Source organism: Alligator mississippiensis, chromosome 1, assembly GCF_030867095.1.
Source record: "Alligator mississippiensis isolate rAllMis1 chromosome 1, rAllMis1, whole genome shotgun sequence".
Taxonomy (NCBI): Eukaryota; Metazoa; Chordata; order Crocodylia; family Alligatoridae; genus Alligator; species Alligator mississippiensis.
This window is the reverse complement of record NC_081824.1, coordinates 470,974,741-471,001,865: the sequence shown is the minus strand read 5'-3', so window position 1 is coordinate 471,001,865 and position 27,125 is coordinate 470,974,741. Positions and strand designations below refer to the sequence as shown.

The 27,125-nt window shown below is 48.1% G+C and overlaps 1 protein-coding gene across 3 annotated transcripts in view; it reads left to right on the top strand.

Annotated features, from left to right (window-relative positions):
* Nucleotides 1-27,125, top strand: part of PAK1 (p21 (RAC1) activated kinase 1) — an 86,836-nt gene that overhangs the window by 29,328 nt on the left and 30,383 nt on the right. For 2 of the 3 annotated variants that reach the window (XM_014601521.3, XM_014601519.3), the window contains exons 2-5: nt 16,839-17,049; nt 23,519-23,619; nt 24,935-25,082; nt 26,959-26,996. In XM_014601521.3, coding sequence (XP_014457007.2) covers nt 16,860-17,049; nt 23,519-23,619; nt 24,935-25,082; nt 26,959-26,996 — 477 coding nt within the window. In that variant the 5' untranslated portion in view covers nt 16,839-16,859. Of the gene's footprint in view, nt 1-11,945; nt 12,674-16,838; nt 17,050-23,518; nt 23,620-24,934; nt 25,083-26,958; nt 26,997-27,125 lie in introns of those variants that run through there. The other variant, XM_014601522.3, reaches the window with a different exon arrangement.

Below are 27,125 nucleotides of genomic sequence, written 5' to 3'. Positions count from 1 at the left end.
AACCTGAACTCAATCGTCTCACGGTCCCTGCTGCTCAAGTTGTCCTCCACCACTACATTCCCCACCAATTCTTCCCTGTTTATAAGAAGAGCACAGCCTCTAGTTTGCCTTTCCAGCACTTGCACCAAAAAGTTGTCCCCAGCACTCTCCAAAAACTTCTTGGCTTGACTGCCATGTTGTCCTCTCAGCAGATGTCAGGGTGATTGAAGTCCCCCATGAGAAGAGTGATGGAGTGATGATAATGCAGCTTTGCTTAACTCCTTTCTTCACCTCAAAGGGGTCTGTGATAGATCTACTACTGAGAGCCATTGCTCACGTACCATCATGGAGTGGGCAAAGAACATCAATGAATTTCAGTGGGCCTCCATAGAAGGATCCTCCACAGCGCGTCTCTGACACCCAAAGGCTTTTGTGTTGTCAAAGAAGACAATTTAGAGTTTATGCTGTTTCCTGCAGCTGGTGAGCTGTGAAAATCATGTTAGTTTTGCCTCCTGATGCCCTAAACCCACACTGAGATTTTGGGAGGAACTCTTCAGCAAGTAGAAGGAGATGGTTTAGGAGGGTTCTTGCAATGGTCTTTCCTGTGGTGGACAGCAAGCAGATCCCCCTGTAATTTCCTCTTGGACTTATCTCCTTTCTTGAAGATTGGCACAATCATAGCGTCCCTGAGGTCATCTGGGATTTCCTCATCATTTCAAATCCTTAAGTTGCGGGCATGGGGCGGTGATGTGAGCTCCTTTCCCTCCTGCTGGAAGATTTTGGTGGAGAGTTCATCAGCTGCAGATGCCTTGTTCTTCATCTGCTTGATGGCTTTCCTCACCTCACCAAGTGTTGGAGGGTTTCTGAGAGAGTCTCTGCCTGGGTGTTGCAGGATGGATTTGAGACTGCTTTCCATGCCAGAGTCTTGATTTTGAGGAGGTCTTCAGAAGACTTCTTCCAATGAGCATTGATGGCATCCCTTTCCGTAACCAGATCTTCTCCATACTCCTCCCTCCATGTTTTTCTGTACTGTCTCTATTTCTAGGTCTTCCTTTACTCCCCCCAGCTGCCCCTTCCACATCTCTTCATTATCTCTTTTCCTCAATCCTTCCACTTCGTCCTTTTTCTGAGTCCGCTCAGTTGCTTCCTTGTTCTCTTCCCCAACTAGCAATGAGTCTTGTTCCAAAGCTGAACCTTCCCAAACCTCAGCATTGTTCCTCAGCTGGGAATTGGGCTCTTCTCTGGCACCCCAGCATCTGGTCCTGTGCTCCTTCCTTCCCTCCTTCCCATCCATTGCCTCAGCAAGTGGGTTGGTTTGTGGATCACCACTTGTTATGGGACAGCCTAGCAGGAGCCTATACGGTCCTGCTATGAGCAGGAGGTTGGACTAGATGACCTCCCGAGGTCCCTTTCAACCCTAATTTTCTATGATACAGAAGAAATGGAACTAATGGTTGTAGTTGACATGCAGGTTGCAGGTTGATTCTGGTTTATTAGCATGAGATTTGCCCCCTGTATGGTGTGCTTAGCACATAGGAAGCCTGGTGGGAATGATGGGTGAGAACCTGGCTGGAATATGGATAATGGAGAGTTGGCTACAAGAGGTCTGACAGAAAGGTCCTGACTACTTAGGGTCCACAAAGCAAGCTTTTTTCCATATTGGCTGTTCACTAACTAATGTAGGGATCCCTTCCCCCCTCTGCTTCCTCTCCTCTCTTCCCTAGTGAGATAGCAGCATAGGGAAGTGGGTGGCATCCTTATCACAAAAGTGCATTTCTGTTTGGTTCACAGTGTAATTCCCTCCTTTACAGCAAGCGGCTGGGGGCTGGGGTGGCACGGGTGCTAAGGCACATGGTTGATAGGCGAGAGGTTACAAGCTCAAGGCCTTAGCAGAAGCACTCCCAGTGCAGTCCTGTCATATTCAAATGAATTTGCAAATACTGCTAAACACCTTATCACAAGGGCACAAAAAGAAAGGAAGTGAGTAGCTAAAAGATACCATACACGAAAATTAGCTCGTAGCATAATTTCTAGGAGGTAATCTGCAGCATAATAGGATTATTGGCCTGATTTAATTACGCTAGAATATAACTGGATAAATGTTAACACTCATTTAGCTTTGGATTGTTGCAGCGGCATAATTGCGTCTTGCATTAGAAATGCTAAGGTCCTGTTTTACCCTGTTTTTTTGTCCCCCTGAAAGCCTTTGGCATTAATTAACTGAAATTAATTAAAATGAGATACAGGCCATGCCTAGATTTTAAAACACTCTCTGGGCTTAAAAACACTTTGGCTAATGCACGTTTTAATCGGGACAGTCTTCCTAGCCTGGATGTCGTTATCTCAAGTGAAAGTAAATAAAGCTGTGGATAGGTGCCTTTGTATTCATTTCTGTGTCCCGACTCTGTTTCGAAGAGTTTGGAAATATGAACAGAAAATAACAAAGTCGCATCCTATTTGAAAAGTAGCAGTTAAGCAATTTTAAGGAAATAATCCAAAACAAAAAAAAAATGGTGGGAGGAATGAGTAGGAAGCAGTAGAGCTGGGGTTGTGGGTGGTATCTGGCTTGATATCTAGTTCATGGGCTGCAGTTTGGAGACAGGATTTGAGGTGGAAACCGAAGACTGTAGTATGGTTTGCTCTAACACGTACCGATAGGTTCTTATGAGACTCCGTACAAAATAGATGTTGAGGGCTAGCAGCAGGGTCCAGCTTTTGGGGACCCCATGCAGAGGTTCAGCTTCAGGCCTGTACTAGACAACCATGCAAAAATGGATTGCAGGGGGCGAGACAGCTGCCGGGTATGTAGTTGCATGGCAACTCGGAAAGCAGCTTTTCCTGCTATCGCTGCACAGAGGCCTTTTGTAGCATCCCAAGGGTCCACCTTCTGGCAAGTAGCATGAACCCTAAAACAAAATGCAATGCAGCGGGGACCCGATGCAACTGCCGTAATACCACCTCTGTTCATCCATCTCCAGCTGAAATGTCCTAATTCAAGCTCTGGCTCAGATGATGCAGAATGCTATTCTTACTATAGGCAGACAAGGTTCATATTATAGGTTTTGGCATTCTTATTATAGGTCCTTTTCAGTTTGGGACTGGACCAGGATCAAAACCTACAGGTGTAGGTTTAGTTCTGGAAACTCAAGTCCACCCTCCTTAAATTTGGATGAGAGGTTTTGAATGCTGTAACAGTGAGAAGGACGTAGCAGTGCTGCTGGGCTGCCTTAGTGCCTTGCTAAATGGCAAAAGGGGCCAATACAGGATGAAACTGTGCTTAGGCTATTGCATTTAGTTTGGGACATCTTAATATTAGGAACCTATTAGCACTGGGGAGAAAGTTTACGGGAAAGCAACAGCAAATGACTTTTTTTGTAAGAACATGGCAAATATGCATAACTTGGCCGAGGGAGTGATGACCATCTGCAGATATCTAAAGTGTGAAAATGCAAAGAATGAAGGAGAATTGAACTGCGGTTGGGGGAAGCACGGAGAACATGCTGTAGGGATCAGTGCTGCCCTGGCCGGGGAATGGACTGACAAAACTGTGGCAGGGTTATGTTTCTTCCAAGAGTCTGTCTGGTTGGAGATCTCCTTCCTAAGACGTCGGGTTACTTTACGATTTCTTGCAGGAAATCTCTTGCCGGAGGTAAGTAGCTCCTACTTGAATCTTATGCATTACATTACATTTCACTCCTCGGGCTGTGGAAGGGCCCTGTCAGAGACTCCTGCATACCTGTCCCCTGAGAAGGCATTAGATAGGTCCTGCCTAACAAATACCACCTATGCATTGTGCAGTGGGCAGTATATATCAGATGCCCTTGAATTTTTCCTGTAGGGTTTCAGTCTGCAAGAATACAGCTGAATCCTGGGCAGCACAAGCTGAAAGGGTTTTTTTTTTTCCCTTGGACTCTAACCTTTGTCACTCAAAGTCAGGTTAATCTAGGCTCCCCTCCTCCTGTTACCAAATGGGTAGGTAATTGTACCCGCTTGAGGGACAGCGTCCCTGTCTCGCTCCTGAGCTCTGTCTCCAATTGTATGTTCCTGTTTTGCAAGTTTTGTTAGAACAAAGCATTTTGGTTCCTCACTTGGGAGGAAAGACCTGGTCAACACCAGAAAAGACTTTATTTGGCTACTGAGTGCAATAAGTGCACTTTGAGTGAATTAGCTAAAAGAAAATCGTACAGCAAAAGAACTTTATTTCTAGAAGATTTAGTGGTAACTGATACCTAGACCCTATATAGGAAGGTAAAACTTACTGGCAGCCTGGCTGTTGTTGAAATCCAGACCGTGCTGAACTTTGCACTGTGTGCCAGGGTTGTTGCTAATTTTATTATGTAGACACCTGTCCAGAAGGAACTGGATTGACACGGCCGCCTTGGGTGCTGGCAGGGCTGCGCAGGGAGGTATGCTTCGACCCTGCCTGCCTGGTGCTTACACAAGTGATTTTCACAAGCACAATCTGTTACTGAACTACGTTGAAGATCCATGCTGCTAGCTACAGCCGTCAAAAACGGGGGTAGTTTAACAAGAATATGGGTGCCTAAAGTAACCACGCCTCTGAATGATCATAGTGCTCCTTTCTTTGGAGAGGCTCAGTTTATGGGCAGAGACCGTGGTACAGTGGTGCATGGTTGGCTGTTTATATTGCACTGGTTCCTTCGAACCCCAGTCACAGACCGCGTTGCTCATACACACACAATCCTCGTCCCAGTGAGCTTGCGTCATAGGGCAAGGCATATATGTCTTGGGACACTGTCCATCATTGACTTTCTGTGCCCCTAAACTACTCGGTGCCTCAGTTTACTGATCTGTAAAATGGGCATAATGCCACTAGCCTCCTACTGGATGAAATCAAAGTGGTTCTAATGTGTCCCATCAGATAGGGCCTGTTCGGCTAGCAGGTGCTGAAGAGTCTCTTAGCTTAAATGGGAAGGAGTTGCCCTTTTTGGAGTAGGAGGTTCTGGGTTCGAGTCCTGTTGTCATCTATGGCTGCAGGTTTTGTTATATTTAGCTCTTTCAGAGATGTTTTTGACAGCTTTAGATTTGTTGTCACGCTCACAGGTCCTTAGACACAAGTGTAGGTCATTACAGCAGAATCCTCCTAACCAACGGGGAGAACTGAGGCAGATCCTGGGCACCAGGCTTTCCAAACTGCAAGTCAGCCTGGAAATGTGCGTGTGAAACCCTGTGGACTTTGGTAGGGCTCGACCCGCAGACTGGTAGCTGCAAACGTCAATCCAAGTGGCACCATAAAGAGAGCAATGAGGCATCGTAAAGCTGTACTCTGCTCGCTTCATTTGTTAGTTGTACCTTCAGCTTTCAATTATTGATGCTGTTGATTCTTCACCTGCCAGGAAACGTTCTGCCCTGCGCTTGGTAAAAGTAACAAAGTTTGGAGTAATGCGAGCCCTCGCAGCCTGGCGGATATAGCTGTGCATGCATGGATTATAAATTCTGTGTAATGGTGATGTTTACTAGATTATCATAAGAAACCCCTCGTTAATGCCCTCCTCACCGCTACAGCCTGTTAAAAGCTAAATTGGCTGGAAACCCTAGGACATTTGAGTCGCTTTAGCTCGCTTTATTGTCTGCCGTGAAATTCTATTAGGTTATTAATGGTGTCATAGTGGATGGAATAAGTACCGTAAATGTAACATATTTATATGCGCAGTTTTTAATCAGTTTGTCCCCACTGACACAACATTTGCTGCTCCTTTTCAGTTAGTGGCTTGCTGAATGAATTCCCTTCCATTGTCTCCTCATCCAGTGGATGCGAGCGACTGTGGACGTTTTGTGCGAGGCCCTTTTGATCGTACAAATTCCACAATTCTTTCTTCTAACTTTGAAGAAAAATCAAGAGACTTTAAAGAAACAATAGGGACTGACACTAGTTCCTATGTTTAATTAAAAGCACTGTCACGCTAACAGCCCTGGCCAGCCAGCAGAAGGGAATGCGATGCTTTTGCCAGCTCGTTACATAAACACTGTTGAACTCCGCGCTCGCTCCAGTCGGTCGTCCCACTGAAGACAATGGGGCCATTCATGGTAGCAAGAGCTGTGCTCCGTTACAGATGCTTACAGGTTTATGTTTCCACTTAGTGCCAAACAGTTGGGCTGTCTCCCAGCAGCCCGAATTAAGCCACTTTGCCAACCAGCACAGCTTGCTCTTGGGGCGTTGCCCGTCTCCTCCTGTGCTCCCCTAGCTCACTGGGCACAAAGTGCAGCCACATCCCACGTGCTCAACATCGCCTCATCGATAGACTTTGCACTGCAAGCTTCCCTTACCCCCAAGGGGACTTGCTGTGTCAGGGATGCTGTTTGGGGCTGGGTGAAACCCTCCAGTGGGAGCCTCCCTACCTGGTGCCTGCAGCGAGCGCTGCGGCAGGGACACGAGGAGATGCCGCTGGAGGCAGGTGAAGCCAAGCAGGTCCCCTGGCGGCTGCAGCAGCGGCACCAGATCCCTTCCAAACTCTTCATTCCTCGTATGTTAAGGACCCCTCTCTTTTTATAATGGTCTTTATGGTCCACCAGTTTAGCTCGCCTTTGATCTGCAGTTCATCTCTGTGTTAGCTGCTCCTGGGAAGGAAGCTCCTATTTCATTGCCCTGCATATTGTTTTTGACTCATTCCCATGATGTTATCTTTGTTTTTGCTTTGATCTTAAACCGACTAATCCAGCCCTAGGCCCCTAGCGTATTAATAAAGCTTCTAGTTTTTTAATGGGAGAAAAATATGTGTTGTTTTAGATGAGATGATGCACCCCCTTTTTGCAAAATGCTAGTTCCACCCATGGCAATGCTGCTTTTGGGGATGAAGTCAGTGAACAGAGCGCTCCTCAAAGATGCTAGCCAGGAAAACATTATAACTCCCATTAACAGAATGGGTACACGACTACTGTCGGCATAGGCTTCCCATACCCGTGCTCCTGCCTGTGCTGCATATGGTGATATTATTAAACGTGACCATTTTCCATTTGTGTTGTCGCAGGAACAGCTTCCACCTGCATTGGGAAAATAATAATGCTGCCTTCAAAACCACTTGCAAACAAAATATGACTACAGAGTTTTAGGATTGACGGGGCTTTTTAAATTTGTGGAGGTTTGATGGTCACCGAAGGAATCTGAAAATCTGGCGGATGGCAAATGTTGGATAATCACCAAGCTCTTGGTGAGCCAGGTTCATTTTGCAGCTCCTGAGAGAGACTCTGAACGATGAATAGGAACAGAGGTTGCTTTTTGAGGGTCGTGCGCTGGCTGAAGCACAGGACCAGACTCGGCTCAGTTATACCGCGTGACTCGACGGTAGTGACTGGAGTGGTTAGTTCAGATTCACACCAGCGTAGCTAGGATTCGAAAGGAGCTTGGATCTACATGTGAACTTCGAGCCTGAGGCCCATCTTGCCTTTTGCAGCTGAAAGACAATTAATAATTCAGGTGCCTCTGGTGCGACTGCTGCTTATCTGCAATTTGGATTTATTGCTAAGTCCCTCACCAACACACGGCCTTTATTATGCGTGTGGTTTAATTAAAGGAGCTCCTACCGGTATCTTCTGTGCTCTGAGGGTGAGACTTGGATGAAGAACGAAAAGCCTTTCGCCGGGAAATCTCTTGGGTTTTGTTTCTGTGCATCCTAGGGAGCGACGGGGAGGGGGTTGTGAAGTGTGAATTGGTTTTTTTCCCCTGCTGAGGGCTCTGGCTACTCTTTTTCTAGTCTGACTTTTGCAGCTGAAAATCGAAACCCTTCCCTGCCGTTCCTGTTAGCTCAAGTGAAATGAAAGCCAAGGCCGGGCTTCAAGCCGGGTAGCAAAAGAGGAGCCTGCACTGACATTTGCAGCGGCAGCAAAGACAACTTGCTTGTTCTGGCATGGAAGTAGCACAGGCGCAGCGTTTCAGTGAATGGAGGGGAAATGCTGAGGATTGCTTGCCTGCTGCGGTAACTTGGCTCTCAGAGCGTCCATTTGGGTATTTCTGCTATATTACTGTTGGCATGGCTGTTTGGGAATGGAGCATGCACTTAAAATATGCATTTGGGATGAGGCAGATAGATCGGTCAATGAGAGGATGAAGGCGATTTGGACAAAGAGGTTGCCTTTTTTATCTCTCCAGTCTTGTTAGGGTTTAGGCACCTTACTTGAGTGCTAGGCCCTTAACTAATAGATATAATGCAGATTAATTCCATGGAGAGAGTTTCTTGGAATTGAATCATGGCAGGGTTTTGGAAACGTGTGGGTTATTGCAGCAGTGTCTGCATGTGGGCAGACCCAGTGGTAGTCAGGAGGACTGAACCTGGGAAGCTGATCATAAAACCTTAAGCCCCAAACACCTGAGCTGAAGAATAACTCTGAGCTGCCACTGTGTAGGAAGCTATTATGATTAGTAACATCCTCCACTAAAGGAGATGTGGGCACATGTACGCTGCCTAATCTTTGTCAGGGCAGGAGCCTCGTTTTACAGACTCTATGGCAGTGCTTCCCAACCTTTCCAGACTTAAAGCCCCAGTCTGGAAAATGGTAGCTCTTACCTTTTGCTGGGTTTAACAGAACAGTATCAGCAATTTGTCTGAGACAGAGGACCCGGAAAGCCCTCACGCAACAGGTCAGAGTGTTTTTGACACTGGATTCCTATTTGAAATGTCTGGCTTCACCTTGTGAAACATATGCAGGTGTTTGCAGACCTAACAGTGCTAATTATTGCACTGTGCCCAGCAACACCCTTAAAGAGATCTTGGGACACTCCAGGGTCCTGCAACCACCGATTGAGAATCATAGGTCTACAGCCAAATAGGGCCACGGCAGGGCCAGGCTGACCTGCAAACTGCAGGCCCAGAGACTTTCATCTTGTGACTTCCGTCATTAGCCCCAAAATGTGTGGATGAACTTTAGTGTTTTTGAAAGATGTCCTGTCTTGCCTGAAGGACTCCAGGGCTAAGTACAAACAGATAAAAAGCCTGAGGCTGAATCCATTCAATCTTTGCAGGTTAGTCTAAGCTGCCAAGATTGAAGCAGGTGAACAGATATTCGCTTTTGATTTTGGAAATGCAGCCACATGCCTGCAGTGGCCCAGGCTAGAAGCTGGGAGGTGCGGGGGGTGCTAGAGCATGTCTCCCAGCTCAGCTGGAGGTGCACAGCATCTGGGGATGCCAGGGGACTGTTCATTAACTTGGCTTTGGAGGGAATCTGTAAACCGCTTTAACCTAAATCGGTTCAGTCTGATACTACATCCATCCAGGTTTATCTTAAACTGGTTTGGGCCATTTTGAAAGTGGTTTATGTGCACTGAACTTCTGTTATGTTACAGATCTGAACCAGTTTCCAATCACTTATACTGTTTTATGTGCAACTTCTGTCCATAGCCCAAGTGGAGGGACTTCTCCGTATCCCTTGTTCAATTCAAATTACTCTTAAACGGCTTATTAAAAAAGATAAAGAAAAAAGCTGGCAGGGGAGCCACACTGCAGTCAGTCGCTAGCACTCTGCAACAGATTCCCCCCACCCCCTGCATGGATTGGCATTGCCGTAGCAGATGGGTTCTGCTTCAAGTATGAAGTTATTTTGGGTGATCAAAAATGTCCCTGTAATATTAAAACAGCTAACCCTTCTTCGCATGGCATGAAAGGTGAGTTACGGGTGTGAGGTGGTAAGACGCCCCTTCCCTAGAGTCTGCCTATGCTTCATCCTTGGGCTGTACACGTTGAGCCCAGGCTGATGGGTTGTTTGTGCTTGGCTTTCATTGGTGACCCAGGCTTGGTACTCGCACTGCAGTAACTGGCCGCAGAGTGAGGTTTTGGCAGGCATCGTCTCTGGTTTAACATCCGGTTTGTTGTCTGTCTCTCTGCCTCTCACAGTACTTACACCACCACTGCCCTTGGCTGCAGGCCTGCTTTGAAGATGCATGTGTAAGGGGTCCATGCCCTTCTTGCCCTTTCCTCTCCTCTGCTCTGCTCTCCTCCCACCCTTCCCCAATTTCTTCTGGCCACAAATAACCAGGTGATCAGGTAGGGGGCATAAATATGCTACCCATGCACGTTCACCCAGCATGGGTCAGGGTCGGAGAGCCACATTTATTTATAGAAAGGTGAAGTAAGGCCAGTGAGTGAGTGGTCTTTCTGAGCTGAGATGAAACTGCAGACTTGGTGTGGTTCACCACTGGGATTCAGATGAGGCCATGACACATGTGGGGGCAATCTCCACTGCTTCCTGTTGCAGCACTGAATACAGCTGTAGGGACAGTTGCTCTTCCAAAGAGGAAACAGTATATTTTAATGCCTGTGTGTGTCTGCGCGTCTGCACTCCAGTACCCTGGTATAACTGATCCCGGTTAAACTCATGCAGCCCCCTGGGCTCGATGAGGGGCATGGAGCTGGTCCTCGGGTTAGATTGGGCCCACAGACATACCAGATCCAGTGCATAGGGCTGGGCTGGTTGTGTGTGCCATATGCAGCTTATGGGGCTAATCTAAGACGCACAGCTGGATCATAGGGCTCCATGGGCCACATCTGGCCTGCAGGCTGGATCTCTGACACCCCTGAAATACATGTTTGTGGATCAGAGCATAGCAGATACAGAAATCTCAACACAAGGCTTAATTGGGTGGATCATAATCAGCATGGTGACTTTAATATCTTGTCATTTGGGGATACGGTCAAGATGACCACCGACCGTACTAACAATGGCAAAACAGCGCCTCAGAAATGTCTGACTTTTGTAGTGGGGGAGAGGAGAATTGGTGAGCTAATCTCTGGGTTTCTCATTACTACAGTTTTATTTCATTTAGAAGTTGCAGCGAGTGAGCAACTCTCAGAGTCTGTCGTCCAGCCTGCATGAATTATAGATTGGCCTTTTATGAGCTCCACGTTGACTCAGCTATCGGTATGCGTTGGACAGAGAGATATCTTTATGGTATGTGGTGTAGCGTAAGTTTTGGCTCTGCTGCAGATTTTAATTGCTTTCTGTCTCGCAATTAGTCTTGCTAGCCTGGCTACAGAAAAAATAATACAAGTAAACACAAGCCAGCCTGATGCTAGACCCTTGAAATTTGAGGGTTGGAGAACGGCCAGATGAAAATGACTTGGCCGGCCAACAGAAGGTCTTTTGTTAGAGGCCAAATGTTTAATTTTTTTTTAATTCAGGTGATGTTGGTACCTAGAGGGCTCATGTTAGGTAGTAGTGAGACCCATAGTAAGAGGCAGGCCCCAATCTCAATGGCATACAAGCTTAAAACTAGTAGCACATCCTGATCCATCTCTTCCTCTCATCAGCACGCACAAATGAGGTAGAATTCCCTTCTGGCATACAGTTCATATTTTGGGCCTGTAACGGCCCAAGTCAGCAGCAGTTTGCTAATTGGTGTGGATAACTTTTGGATTTAGGGTGTCTGGAAGGCCCTCAGGGTGAAATTCTGCTCTGATATGCTGTCGCTGCTGGAGAAAACCTTTCTGTATCTCTTACTCTCTCATCTGGAGCTGTCTGGCTCACCTGCTCACCCATTCATAACCGCATACCACCCCCAGGGCTGGAACGTGTCAAGTCCGTTCTCTTCTGTAACGTGTCTTTAGTCCCCTGGCATAATCGACTTTGGCTAACCAGTATGAAGAGATTTAAAAAGTTTCAAGAGCACCATAACTAGCTGTGTTTGCAACTCATAGCAGTCCTAAGCTTTCCTCTTTTTAGTACATGCCAGAATGTATTTTAAGACTGCTTTGTGCTGAGCCATATGGGCTTCTGACTTCTAATACTGCAAAGTAACCACAGAAACAATAGCATTAGACCGTAGAGATGCCTTTTGTGGGGTTTGGTTTGAGTGCTGGCATTTTAATATATGGTAATTGAGAGTAATCATGTCTGCCTCTAAGATGTATCCCTCATCTGTCTGGAGTTGAAAGGTTCTTCTGCTGTGTAATTATGTTTCCATTGTCGTTAATCATGCCATTGAAATGTAAAAACAGTTCCTTGTGGAGCAGTCCACTATTGCAAACAGCACAATCAAAAGCAAGGGAAATGGGGTTGCATGGCTTTTGTCCATCTGGATTGCTTGGAGCAGAGATGATTCAGTGACTCTGACGTGATGCTACCGGGAGCCAAACAGGGTGTAAAACAAGGCAGATCCTTTCAAAGGAAGAGGGCAGCTAAGTCAGCTATGGATTGAAGATGACTTAGGTGGTTGCTGGACTCTGGGGAGATGACTGTCCGCAGGCATGCAGCATAACTCACGCAAGATGGAGCGTTTGGTTTTGGCCGGGAAGGTAGGGGAGTGGGCTTGGGGATGCTGATGAATTCCTGTCTGTTTGGCAGTGCCCACTTTCTGCGCTTTAATCATCTCTTGGCTCCAGATGCATGGATTTTGCTCTGTTTCGGGAGAACATCCTAGGCAGAACCTCGAAGACCTTTGGAAAAGCCGTCTCTAGAACGTGGACCGTGATCCTGAGCAGGCATCCGGGACCGAAATCCCGGCACCTGCAGGGAAGTGGCTGTGGAGCTTGGGCTTGCTGATCCAGAATCGACTCTCATAACTGGAGGTTGGGCTAGATTCGGTGATTTTAACTTTGTGGGCTTTAGGGGTGTCCCCCCCTCCATGCAATAATCTGGTAATGCCAAGTGTTGCAAAACCATCGCGCGACTCGGGATTTCCAAGTCAGAATAACTCAGACTCGCGATTTCCTGATTCAACCCTCAGATCTCCAGATTTTCCCAGCTGGTAAGTAGAGGGGAAGGGGCAGGGGCAGGGGCAGCGGCAGGGGGGAAGGAGATTTGAGTCCCCCGTGGTGAGGGAGGGAGTGGGGCAGGAGCAGGGGTCTGGGGCCGGGGTGGATCATCCAGAGGCGCAGGGCAGGGGTGCATGGGGGCACATGTCCCCTGCGGGTCAGAGGTGAGATACCTGCTGCAAACTGGGGCTCTGCACCCTGCTGCCTTGCCCCAGGAGCTCAACCACACGATGCCATTGCCACCTGCCAGGCAGACGGGGGACACGGTGCCCGTAGGCTGCCCAGTGGCAGGAGGCTCACTGGGGTCGTGCAGCTCAGCTCCCAGGGCAAGGCAGTAGGGCGCCCCAGCTCACAGCGGGCAGCCCACATCTGACCCGCAGGAAACATGTGCCCCCACGCCTCCCCCGGGGGTGCACGCTGCTGCGGGGGAGTCGCACCCCTCGTCTGCACCCCTGTCTCTGTCTGTCTGCTCCTCACTCCCAAGCCACAGCCCCCCCAGCCCTGCTGGAGCTTCTTACTCCTGACCCACAGCCCCCCGCATCCTGCCAGGCCATGTGGGGACCCCCCTGTCCAGGCCCCAACCCACACCCACAGTCCCCAACACCTTCACAAATCACCCTGCCACACACACACACTTCAGAAATAACATCTCATGATTTACGTGCCAATCTCTTGATTTTTGCAAGAGTTCATCTTGTGATTTTCGGCATGGTGGGGCTGGCAATACTGATAATCTCACGGAGACTAGACTAACCGGCCCCCTCTCATGCTCTGTGTGTGTGGGGGGTAATAGCAATTCAAGAAACCAGGGGTATGTGTGGCTGTGGTGAGGAAGTATTTGGTTGGCTCCAGGGGACAAGTGCTGCAGCTGATGCTTCTTCATCTGAGGAAGCATGTCAAAGGGAGCAAATATGTTCGTATTGCCCAAACTTCCCCCCTTTTACTCATGGGTACTAGCCATAACTCTTTTTTTCCATTGGGGGGTCTTAAAGCATTTGCCCCTTCCTGTGGGGAAGGGGCGTATTACGGATGGGGAAGCAGAGGCAGAGGGAGGGGACTCCACCTCCCCAGGCTTTCACAGCAATTTGGTGGCTGAGCTGCACATAGGACACCCAGGTGTCCTGTCTCCTAGTCTTGCATATTAGCCCTAAGACTGTGCGCCCTGTATCTTGACTTGAATTGGCCTCTCTTCTCCTCCTCTACCCCTTCCCTCTTTTCCCTCCACCGTTGTGCTGCCCGTTGTCCAAGATCCCTCCTTCCTGTTGCTTTCTCTTGTCCTGTCCCTCCGCTAATCTGTTCTCTCTCCCCTGTCCTCAGTCAATTCTTCCTTATATCCTTATGTTGCCCAGCAGATGGGTAGTGGGTGGGGTGCTGCCTTGTCCTCCTCGTTGCTCCCTGACTCTGTGCCGCACTCAGGTGCCATGGGGGAGAGGGGGTCAGCAAGGAGGTGGCTTTTCCTGCCTATTCACCAGTCCCGATAACTCCCAGAAACCATGGGTGCTTGTACACGTGACGGGGGTGTAGTCCTCAGGGTTTTATTCTATGCTTCCTACATTGAAATGGCGGGTTTTTAATTGAAACCCACTGTTTCAATTTTTCCATCACTTTACAATGAGGGGCATGATCCTGTTTTTTGTTGGAGCTGGAGCCTGCCCATGGTCGGGATGCTGGTGGGCCAAGCGGCTCCTGAGCGGTGGGGAGCCTTGGTCCTTCTCTCTATGGTGGCAGCATCCCTGGGGGCCGCCCAGGCAGGCTGCTAGCAAGCTGGGTGCTTCCCCAGGTTGGAGGAAGCACCCAGCCCATGGGCGACTGGTGCCTCCTGAGTCTGGGGGGCACCTGCAGAAGCCAGCAATGCCATCGGGGACGGCGAGCACCCGCAGAAGTTGGCGTCGGCATCTGGGGCGCAAGCTGACAGCTGCATGGATGCACTTTGCAACATTACAAACTAAACTACATCCAGATGTAGTTTAGTTTGCAACCATGCAAAGTCGTTTAAAACCCCCAAAAGTCTTGCATGTGTACAGTGTGTTGCCATTAAGCCACACAGTGACATTTTGGTCACGTGTGCATGTTAATGGCATCACGTGTACAAGTGCCCCAGGAGACTGAACTTCAGAGGAAGGAAACTTTGATTGCTTCTCCTGTCTCTGTCTCAGCTGGGAGCAAGTAGAAAGTGGCAGCGCCTACAAATGCAACTATCACTAGAGAGGACCAAGGTGGCAGATATGTGGCCACTGATGCGTGGCAGGGAAGATACCATGGGGTGATTTTCAGCCCAGGTGGTTGTACTTACCTTGGAGGGGGAGATCCCCTTCTTCTCAGCCTAGAATGACTGGGTGTAGCTGGAGGGTGAAGACCTGTCCCTGGCACTACAGGCAGGCTGACCCCTGCAAGAGTCTGCAAATGCCTCTAAATGTGAGGATCTCAGCTACACAATTTATGGTGGTGGGAGTTGCTTTCCTTTCCCTCTAGCTTGCTCCTTTGGCATTTTGGCTAGGGGCAAGTGAGACTAAGGGGCATCTGAACTCCAAGGCCTCTAGGCTTGAGGCTTGCACATAGGTTGCCTGCCATGGATTTGGGGGTATCTGAAACCCCAGGCTGAAGATCCTGGGATAGAGGAGACTAGTACCGCACAGATTTGAATGGTTGAGCTCTGCTCAGTTGCTGCAATTCAGAACTGATTTGGCTGCTTTGGCCCGAGACATGAAATTAAAAAACATAAAAAAAGTGAACTTCCTCCTAACCATTTGCTTCCTCTTGACTCTGCGTGTGAAAGCAAAGCCCTCTGCAGTCTGTGCAGGTCCCTTTGCAGGTTTCGGCTGTGCCTTTTGTGAGCTGCTGGTGACACGAAACGGTTCCTTGTCAGCGAGGCCTCAGGGGTTTCCATGTCGGGTGGGATCGCTGCCCGCAGACCGCCGTCTTGACAAAGAAACCTCCCTCCTCCAAGTGTCCTGGTCTCTGCATCCTCCACTGTCTGCCTTGCCATCCACTCCTGCTCGGTCCCACGTGCACGTGGGGGAATGGCATGAGGCTTGTGGCCCGCGGAGGACCAGATGCTGAAACACACCCAGACAGATGGAGAGCCCCAGGGGCAAAAGCTTCTCCTGGAAGTCATGGTAGTAACCCTGAGGCAGGTGGTGTGCAGTAATTGCCCTTTTCCGTGCTGCTTCCTTATGACAGGAATTGCTGCTCTGAGACTGAATTCAGTGGCTCGCCTGGTGTCCTGTCTGGGCGTTGAAAACCTGAGGGTAGTCAGTTGCTGCTCTTGGAAACTTGTGCCTGGAGTTTGATATACAGACACTGAGCACACGTTTCTCTGCCCACGAGGACCCCGAGTCTTTCTCAGGCTCTTCGGCGACTGCCACCTCCCTCCTGGAGCATGGCCTGGTCCTCGGGAGCCCTCTGCTGGCACGCAGCCCGGCTAGGTTGGGACGTCCCAACCATGCATCCTTCCCAAGGAAAACATCTTCAGAAGGAGCAATTAAAAAAAAAATTAAACTAAAACAAGTTTGCATTTTCTCCCCTTGTGCAGTGGGACAGGTTCTTGGTCTCAACATTAGTGCAGAAGTAATAGCTCCCGACTTGGGTTTCCTCATTGCTTGCAGAACCGGAGAGCGGCCTGGCTAGTTGTTATTTTATTCTTGTTTGGAAACTAAGTTTTCATGAAAAGCTTGAACCCCCCCATCAGCTCTTGTTTCCAGGCAGGCTGTATAAAAATTGCCCTTACTCCCATTTGGTGAGAGGCATGATTAATTGAGGCCACTGAGTTATTCTGCATGGTTTTTCTGCATAGCTGTTTTGTTTAAACCTGCGCTTGAATTACTGTGTGCATTTGGGGGATGTAGCCTGATGAAAGGAAATGTCCCAAAGCAATAAAACAAAGAGCATTTAAACTTGGTCTTGACATTGGAAATAAACTTTGGACAGATTTAGTGTTAAGTTTGTAAACCTGAATCCTTAGCTGCGTATTAATACAAGGGGAACGTTGCTGTGGGACCACACTTTGCTTGCTAAAAGAAGTATTGCATGCAAGTTGGTGATCTGTAGTTGAGCTGCAAGACAGGACTGACTCATGGGTGGCTGGTTTGCAGGATCAGTTTGTGCATTTGCTAGCTACAATCACAAAAGGGATGACTGATTCTCTTTCTTGATCCCCAGTGACAGCTTCTTCAGCTGAAGATGTCCAATAATGGTATTGAAACAGAAGACAAACCTCCTGCCCCGCCAATGAGAAACACCAGCACTATGATCGGATCTGGAAGCAAAGACACCGGCTCTTTAAACCACGGCTCGAAGCCTTTGCCTCCCAATCCTGAAGAAAAGAAAAAGAGAGACCGATTTTACCGATCAATCTTACCGGGAGATAAAAGTACAGTAGTTTGATATATCTTTTTATTTCCTTCCACAAACTTCCTTTCCGCGTGACGCTAAGAGTCAGATTTTGGCTGGGAAGTGATCCTTATGACTCTTTGGAGGCTCATTCAGGACACGTAATATTTGTTGAATATGAAACTGTATTGGTCATGTTGGAAGTATGTGGTTGTGGTTTGGGAATCTATTTTCCTAATAATTAACCACGTTCTCTTGCCATTCTTCCCTTCCCGTTTCTGTTTCTCATGCGATCGGTGTGTGAGGGGAGCGCGTGGACTATGCAGATGACATCAAGTGACTGTCCCTGGAAACAGGGAATTGGCCCTCTTTTTCAGCGGTTGTCTGAAGTGACTTTTCCTAGTTGCAACTATTGCAGCTAAAGGAAGCCTTGGCCCGCTGTGGTCGTGACACTGAGAGCAGACTAGTACAGTACAAGTGTGCCTGAAGGGCCATCTCCCACCAGGCCTGTTATATGTTGCTACCTGTCTTTGCCCTAAATCGCTGAATGTTTCAGATGTGATCTGTCATTTTGTTCTATTTTAAAACTTCAAGGTGGACATCATCTACCCACTACTACAAAAAATCCATCGGTATAATTTATCACCTAATTTCCTCCAAGTTGAAGGAGCTCCTTCTGCTGTAATGGGGAAGAGAATAGATGGCAATGGGGAAAGAACTATGTCCTGTACATGCAAATTTAATTTCTACCATTAGGATATTTTAAAGACTGCGCATTTATCATGTGAATCTCTTGAAATGATAGATGTTTTCCAGTCCTTAATCTGTCCTGTTTCCTTTTATATCCATAACCTATTTTAGGGAACCTTGTCCTTTATAATACATGATCTCTCCGCTTCTCGGAGGATTGATAGTGTGCCCATCACCCTGGCATCTGACTCCTACATCAATGGCTCTTTCTCTAGTTTTTATATGTTTGGTTATCTCTGCTTTCACTCTTACAATCGGGTGTTGGACTCCTTTGTTCTGGTTATTAATGTAGTCCTATGATTTCTTCCTGCTCTCCATTCTCCGAATGGTGAAGATTCAGATTTGTAAAGCTGCTGCGAAGGAAACTGGTATATGTTCTCACATACTACACATGCTCTTCCCCCTTAAAAAATCAACTCCTGGAAATTTTAGTGCTCATGAGATGAGAAATAGTTTTTGCCAATTATAAGCTGCATGCAACTGCTAGGAAGCAGACCAATGAGCAGGCTCTTCTTTCTAGCTGCTGCTACTCAGTGTGCATCTACATGAGATGCTAACTGCACAATAGCCTAATAACACTGCACAGTATTGTGCTAGGCAAAACCCATGCAAATACGCTACTGTGCAGTAGTTTTAGGCAACTGCACAGTTAGCATCTGAAAAAACCCATGTGCTGAGGCTACTGTGCAGTAGCGTGTTGATTTAGTATTTTGCTATCCAAGTACTAAAGTTAATGCACAGTAACTACGGCTCATTAATGAACATGTAGACGTACCCAGTAACTACAAAGGAGGATCTTTTTTCTTTATTCTGCTTTTCAAAAATAAGGTGTGTATTATATTTTGGGGAATGTTGTATGTGGGAAAATATGGTGCCGGCTCCACAGCACCCTGTCCCTGTCTGCTCTGTACTGAGGGCTGCTTTCCTATACCTCCTTACGGCAGCCTCTACTTATCAAGCACCACGAAAAGCATGGCCAATGTGAAGGAAAAACGAGTCATTCGATGGTGAGAGTGAGCGGAGCTGCATGTGAGATATGAATGCAAGACTGGTGGGGGTTTTTTGCAGTGCTGTGGTTGCTATACAGCAGGGCTGTCCGGCTCTTGTGGCTGTTGTGGCAGACACAGTTTATTTTGGGGCAGGGCAGAGCAGATGGAGGGTCCTGCTAAGCTTGCTGGCCATGCAACGGGGGGAGCAGGGGAGCTAGTGCTGTCTATGCAGGGTGGTCCTGGGGAGCTTGCGTAGCATGTGGCCCATGGCTTGTGACCAGCATGGCATGGGGTCTCTGGATGCTCAGCCGGATGAGAACAGTACCAAATACTAAATGCTGGGCCAGTGGGAAGTGTTTCTCAGTGGACTTCTTTGGTTGAGGAATTGTCACTGGCAGGTATTGGTAGGGTCAAATACTGGAATTATATATTGGGATCCTCCTCCTCTGTTCCCTTTCACATCTGCCCGTGTAATCTAGCACAACACAGAATAAGAAGTTTTGGTAATCCCGGAGATCTGCACCAGTCCTTGGCTGCCCCAGGCGAGTGGTGGCCCACAAAGGCTAAGCTTTATAAGTAAAACAGATGTTTTCCAGGTTTAAAAGGCAGGGCTGAACACCTGTGGAAGTCATGTAAATAAGAAGACTATTTAGGTAGCTCATACTGCTTAGTCCATTAAGAACATAGAAACGCTCATTTGGTGGAAACACTGTGCCCTTTCATGGTCCATTGGGGTGACATGTCCACTTACCTAAAACAAGCTCTGATGAGCCAACGTACATACTATTTTATATTAGTATAGTTTAAGTATTTGAGTGCTGGTTTACTTAATCCAGGCGTGTTTAGGTATTTTTACAGCATCCAAAGTTGCAGGCTGGGGCTGTGTAGGATCGGTCGAAAGCTACAGGACATTGTCCCCGCTGGCAGTAGCAGGAGCTTGGAGGTTAGACTGCAAACCACAGTATCTGTCCCAGAGCTCTGAATATAACTTGAGATATGATATGATAAGCAATAGGAAGAAGATACCTAAAAGAAAGACCAAGCTTGCATGGTTGCTTGCTGGAGGTAGGTAGGCACCCCAAGGATTCTGGTTGAAGTCTGAGGTGCAGGAAGCCTGATCGGCTCGCTCATCATCAAGCACGTCCAGCTCCAGTCACGGTTTCGTTTCTGCCTGTGAGCTACACACAGAAAAAGAATGAAATCGTCAGTGCAGGTGCAGTTGCATTATTCATTCTTGATTGAAAACCGCGCATATCATTTGATGTAACTGAGGCACATCCAAGCTGCACCCCTGCTTATGTGAGGCTGCTTCTTGAATATGCATTTTTGTGTTTAATCTGAATTTGTAAGCAGCTGCGGGAGTCATCAGGACAGAATTCATTGATGCTGTCTGAGAAGGCATGCTGGGGTCGCTCATTAGTGAGACGTTTTCCCCCAGCAGATGTGGAATCTGGGTGCTAAATGCACCTACATAAGTAGGTCCAATTCAGGAGGTCCAAATATAGAGGCATGAAGAGTTCTGGGCTATGAATTTGGGGTGGTAAATGGCATAATGCTCCTTAGCTCTTTTGGAGCCCATCCTCCTTCAGACTGGTTTTGGGATCCTATCCAAAGGGTTTTGGTTGTCTTAGCACGGTTCTTAGCCGTGTCCCTCTCTTTTCTATCCCTTGTTGGCAACATGCAGTTTTCTCTGCCTTTTGCTGGATACAGCTGCTGTCCTGCCTGCTGCAGATGTTCAACATCTGGTAACCAGCTGGTGTTTCTGGTCCTTCCCAGCTTCCCTCTGTGCTGGCTCCTCTGCTTCATCTGTTTCTTTTATTCCTCCCTTCATGAAAGCCACCATTATTTTGTGCACGCTACAATAAACCCTATGTGTGATTTCTTTTCTGGCTTTATTTGAATCCTTCAGGCATGATATTCTGCAGTTACACCAGTTCAGTATAACCTGGAATAACTCCATGTATATCAGTGGCATTGCACTAGATCGCTATGGGTATAATGGAGAGCAGAACATGGCCCTCTAAAGCCACAAGATTCAAGTACTTCCAAGTAGTTTCACTTGAAAAATGCTTTAAATGGTTGCAATGTGGAGAATTAGAATAGTGGCTCTTCAGGATATATGGTGTTTTAAAAAAACCCTACATTTTGGTGCTATGCATATTGAAAAGCCCCTGTATTGGGGGAAAGTCTGTCGTAAAAGAACTACCCATTGGCCAAGTACAGAGATTACACCTTTACCGGTATAAATGATTGGAAACTGGTTTGTACCCATAATAGAACAGAAGTTCGGCACATACAGATTGGTTTAAAAATAGTGGAGCCTGGTCTAAGATTTGCCTTTCCCACCAAAGGGTGAATGTGTTTTGTTTGCTACTGATCGAAACTGTGCCACATATAGAAAATCATGTAACACAATCACGTAACGTGGATTGATTCCTCTTCCAGCTTTTTGAATGTCTGTATTTTAGTCTATAGACAGACAAGATAACGGCTGGAAAACGAGCAATTTAGGGCCAACTCCCGCTTGTGCCCTGGTTATTCACTCTCCCTGTCTGTACCAAAAATGCTGAAGTCAGTAGATTTGATCAGTGCATCCAACGCTCACTCCAGTTTGCAGAGGATAGTATGTTTTAAAAGTAAAATGCATAAAATGTATTATACAATTGGTAGGGCTTTGTTAGACTCCTTAGGGATGATCTTGGTATGTTTTTAAAAAATTGATTCCAGGCATCTCAGAGTTTAATTATTTTTGCTCTTTCCTGCCTGTTGTTCCTCTGTTTTACCCACCGTTCCGATTCTGTTGCCATCGTGAAATACTGTTGTGCTTTCAAATTATTTGGTCAGACCCAACTTGGTAGATTCTTTAATTTTGGAACATGGTTTTAAACTTGTTTGGCGATAATATTTAGAGGTGCACTGATATATTGGATTGGCACCGATAACAGGAAAATTAACATTATCAGCAGTCGGCTTTTTTTGGTCCGTGTAGCTGATCATGTCACTGATAAATGCTGTGTGCATGCGTGCAGCCGCAGCACTCATGGGGCCGGAAGTGCAGTTTGGAGAGCAGCGTCTGGCTGTTAAGTCTGTCTGGGGGAAGGTGGGGGGGAGGGGAGGGAAGGGGCATGGGGGGGGTGCAGATCGAGGCCCCCACGGTGAGGGAGGAAGTAGGGCTGGGGCAGGATGCAGGGTGGAGCTGTGGGCTGCTCATTCGGGGGGGCATGGGGGGTGCATGGGGGGTGGGGGCGGTTCCCTGCTGCTGCATGCACCCCTAGGGGAGGCATGGGGGGCATGTGCTCCCAAGATTTTTGCATGGGGCAAGGACAGACTGTCTGCTGTGGGCTTGGGGCCAGGAGCTGTGTTGGCCTCTTCCTGGTGGGGTGACTGGGTTGGGGCTGCACTCGGGGTAAGCTCAGCTGTGCGGAGCGGGCAGTGGCATGGGGGGCTGCAGGGAACTTTGGGGTGGCCATAGCCCCGCAAGCCTCCCACTAGTGCCACTGCCACCTGTCCTGCTCCTGCCCACCTCGAACCAAGCCCTGTGCTGGGAAGAGGCTGGTGCAGCCCTTGGATCTGAGCCCATAGTGGGCAGCCTGCCTTCATCTCACACACAAATCCAGAGGGGGCATGCCCCCCATGCCTCTCCTGGGGGTGAGCGCAGTGGTGGGGAGCCACCCCAGTCCCCACTTGCTCTGCCTCTTGGACACCAGCTGGGCAGCCCCTGCCCCACTCCTTCCCTCACCATGGCTGGCCTCGATCTGCTTTCCCCCCACCCCTTCAGCCCCCTTCCCCCTGACTTACCAGCTGGACGCTGCTGGGTTGCATATCTGCTCGGTATCGGCCAAGAAAATCTTTATCAGTGCACCCCTAATAATATTATATCATATTCTTTTCTTAATTGATTGTCCGAGAAGATTATTTGCCAGCATAACGTGCTTGCCTTGAATGGTTCTGTTTTTTTAATCACTTAGGTGGAGGGGGTGTTTGACGAGAGCCGGTATTTGCCAATTGATCTCTTTGATCTCCAGTATGGACATACGCAGTATAGACAACTTTTATCTTTTGTTAATAGCAGTGTATGAGTAGGTGATATGAAACAGCTCTGTCTTGTTGGGATGGATTGGTGATGGTTTTTAAGCTGGTTTCGCTCTGTGCCAGATTTGTTCAACTGCTGTAAATGTGTCCAGTTATTCCTACCCCTGGTTCATCTGGAGTAAATGGGGCACATTTTCAAAAATGCTCAGCACCCAATAGCTGCTGTTTCTGGTCTGATTCTCAGAGGGCTTTTACCCAATGTCCACCCAATACGTCCCCCTGAAAATCTGGTCCTGACTGGTGCTGAGCCTCTCTGAAGAGTTGGCCTGTGCTATCTTGTGTTACCTGCATTATGCTGTACTAGACTGGGGTGGTCAACCCCCAGCCTGTGGGCCAGATGGCTGGGGTTGCCTGGGGCCTGATCCCGATGTGTGGGACTGGGGCAGCATGGGGCCTGATCCTGCACACTGACCCCACAGGTGATCTGGTCCACAGACTGGTCCTGTGCCACTCATCTAGCCTGTGCAAAGGTTGAGCACCGCTGTACTAGACTGAATGATGTGGTACGTTGACCAGCTGCTTTCAATTCAGATGAAATACTTAGAGATCACTTGTGGCTTAAGGGCGTGGGTTACTCACAGGGTTCTTCATTGGTGGTAGGGTTTGGTTTCACAGGGACCTGTGAGCTGCCGGGGAAGGCGTTTTGTTCTTGATGGATTTTGCTTTCCTCCCTGACAGCCAATAAGAAGAAGGAGAAAGAACGACCAGAGATATCCCTCCCTTCAGATTTCGAGCACACGATTCACGTTGGGTTTGATGCTGTCACAGGTGAATTCACGGTAAGTGAATTAGAAGAGCATTGCATGGCCGTGCTTGTCGTTGGAGGACGCAGGGCATATTAAACGTACCTAAAGTAGTATTCAAAGAGACCCTGATTATCATCGAGCTGAACCTCTTGCAAAATATAGGCCACAGATTCCCACTTGGTGGAGAGCCAGACTACTTGAAGTTTGGCCTGTTCAAACTTGGCACTAATATATTCCAGAAGGTTGGACTACAGGTAAGTTTTCCACTTTCTGGTGTGGTGGGGAGTGACGCAGCTTTTTTCGCAGAATAGAAATGATCAATCTCTTCTTGTTAGAGCCATGTCTTCTCTGAACTCCAGATCTCTTCTTAGGAGGCAGGCAGCTGCAAACAAATGCCCATGCTAGCGTGTAGGACGTGATCTCTGAAGGCTGGCAGTGATTTCAATTTATTCTTTTCTTTTTTTAAACTTCTGTACAAATCGCTGGGGAGATGAGATCACATTTGCCCATGCTTGGTTCTGAATTTGATTGTGAGATACGATTGAACAGCAGCGGCACCACACAGATTGTTTGCAAGGATGATCGTGTTTGGCTTTCTCTCTTTAATAAACTTCACTTCCAGGGCCTTTGGGTGCCCTCACTCTATTCTTGCTCACAGTCACACTGTGCATGGCTGCCTGTGGTACTCATCAGCTAGCCAAGATGAAGCAGTCAGGCAAAGCAGCTGACTGGTAGATCCATCAGTCTTTTAATGAGTGGGGTCGAACTCTCTGGAGTAGGGAGTCTGGTACCTGGGACACTGGAGTAGCAACAAATAGGAATATCAAATGAGCTAGTGTTGACGGCTGACAAATGTCAGGGCTGGGCTGGGGTCCCCAGGCTTATCTTGCTTGTAGCTGAAGACATTTCCGTGGTGAAATTCTGTTTTAATATTTGGGATGAACATCTCCATAAGATGCCATTAGGATTACTCTACCATCACGACCAATGAGGCATAGGAACATGGGACTGGAAAGGGCTACCTGGGCCATCAAGCCCAGTTTCCTCCCAGTCAAGACAGTGCATTACAATAGTATTAGGAAGCATTGAGTGGCACCATAGCTCCGCTGGCGTGGAGTTGCATGGTGGCAGAGGGTTTGCCAATGTGCGTCAGTTTGCAGGGTCACAATTAAGGCTTCAAACCTTGCCCCTTGGGAGACAAATAAGTTGTTGGTCCACCAGGCTTTCCCAGATGCTGTCAATAATCCCCTTGAGCTTGAGTGAGAGAACTAAATGTTGCACGCCTCCAGGTTTTAAATATTCTTGATGTGAATAGGCTGGTGGTAACTGCCTGAAACATCTCCCCCAGGGTATGCCAGAGCAATGGGCTCGGTTACTGCAGACATCAAACATCACCAAATCGGAGCAGAAGAAAAATCCCCAAGCCGTGCTCGATGTGCTGGAATTTTACAACTCCAAGAAGATCTCCAACAGCCAGAAGTACATGAGTTTCACAGGTAGGTGGTCAGTCTTATTCTGCTGTTCAACTAGGCTTCCTGGTAGCCCCAGGCATTTAAAATCAATTTGAAGAGTCACTTTTACAAAGGCAAGGCAGCTGAGTCTCCGGCACAGCGAACAGCCCCCTTCCTTTGAAATCTAGCCCAAGAACCTGGTAATCACTTTGACAGATCTGGGTGTGAAACAGAAGAGGTGTCAGCTGGGCAGATCCCAAAACATGTAGTGCCTTGTGGATTAACACTGGTAAGTGGATCGCAGAGCTCTGGAGTTGTGGTCTTAGTGAGAAGAGTCCCTTTGGGATGCGGTATTCACATTTTACACCAGCTTGGCTTTAAGATGTAGCTGCACCGATATGGCATCCTCTCCAGCTGCTCCAGGGCACATGCTGGATCTGGTCCGTGGGTGCCATCTGGACCGGCCCATGGGGCCAGATGAGTTTGGCACCCCTGGCTACAGTGGACAAGACTGTCACATGAGTCTGCATTGCTCAGTGATCTTTGTTCATGATGGGGTCTCCTCATTGTACCGACAGGGTTTCTAGTACTCTGCATATGAATGAAAGCGCTGGCTCGGTTTCAGTTGCACTGATGCCTCTGGGGAATTGCACCCCTAACACCAGGGAAGAGCTTGCCCTGATTGTGCTTGCAGAGTGTTAGATTGTTATTGTACAGGATGGCAGCCTGCTTGGGGAAGTCCTTCGCACATCTTATTCCCTCAAGAAAACCCCCTCGGCGTATCAAGAGCCTGCAGGAGCTCCAAGCCGTAGATCGCTTGTGGGCAGCAACTCCACATAGTCAGACTTCTTGACAAAATGACCTCCTGTTCTCTTAAACTGAATCGGATTTGAAATGATTAATTTGTTTCTGGGGCTCCATCAGCTTCTGCTTCTCTCCACATGGCTGTGCATAGGGATTACAAAGGGCTGGAGTAGTTGGGACGCTTTTTGAACCTGGTTGGGAAGACAGTGAACAGTGTCTTGTAATCTGTCCAGGCTTTCTTGGAGCGCAGGGAATTAGTGCTGCGCGTGGCCCTGGAGAGGTGTCCAGAGCACTGAGGCAGGTGTCCAGACTCCCTGTACACTGGATGAGGATATTTAGGTGCGCTTTGGACTAGGACTCAAAGCAGTCAGCACGCTGAGCAGGGAATAGTCTCCCTGCGGTCGCCGATAGGAAGCACCAAGGATGGAAATGTGTTTTTAAACAGGCCCCTTGTGCTGTAACGTGTCTTGATTCAGTCTGGATCTAGAGTCCAGAACCTCTTTCTAAGGGAAGTTGCCTACAACCCTCCTTTCACAAGCCAAGCAGGGACCAGTCCTTTCCTCGAACATACAACTGGAGGAGGAGGTGGCAGCGGTGTCCCCCATGAGCAGGATCCTAGTGGTTGGACTACTTCCCCAGGGAGCGAGGGAGCTCGATTTAGTTTTATCACCACCATGTCCAAGAGGTTGCAGACCTACCTCCCTCACGTCCCAGAAGACTGCCCTACCCACCTGGCTGGAAGCAGGGTAGGCACGGAGGCACCTTCTACCCACCCCTCCATTGTGGTGCAAAGGGCACAGCTTCAGAGTATTCACAACTCGCTGGAAGTGGGCACACCTGGGTCCCAGTATGCGGTCTGCAAAAACCTCCTGCCTTGCCAGGAAACAGGCGCTGGCTAAAATGTCATTAGCCCTTTCCTGGACCAAACTCTTAGACCCCTTAGTCACCCTGCGCTGGGGTTCACCCTCCCTAAAATGGGGATAATTCCTTTCCCCACAGCAGTTTACTATGTTTCTGCAGTTCTTGCCACAGTTTATTGCAGCCTGGGCCTCTAGGCATGGTTGCATTGCAAAGCACTCTCATAATAATTGCAGTGGTATCTGTTTCTCTGTTTCAGATAAATCTGCAGAGGATTATAATTCATCAAATACAGTGGTAAGTTTTTTGTTGGCATTCATTTGGTTTTTCAAAGGTGCATAAAACAACGTTATAATCATTTTGCATTTAATCCTGGCTTGTTTTTTTCAAGCCTGGGGCATTCTAGACACCCGAAATATAGCTAAA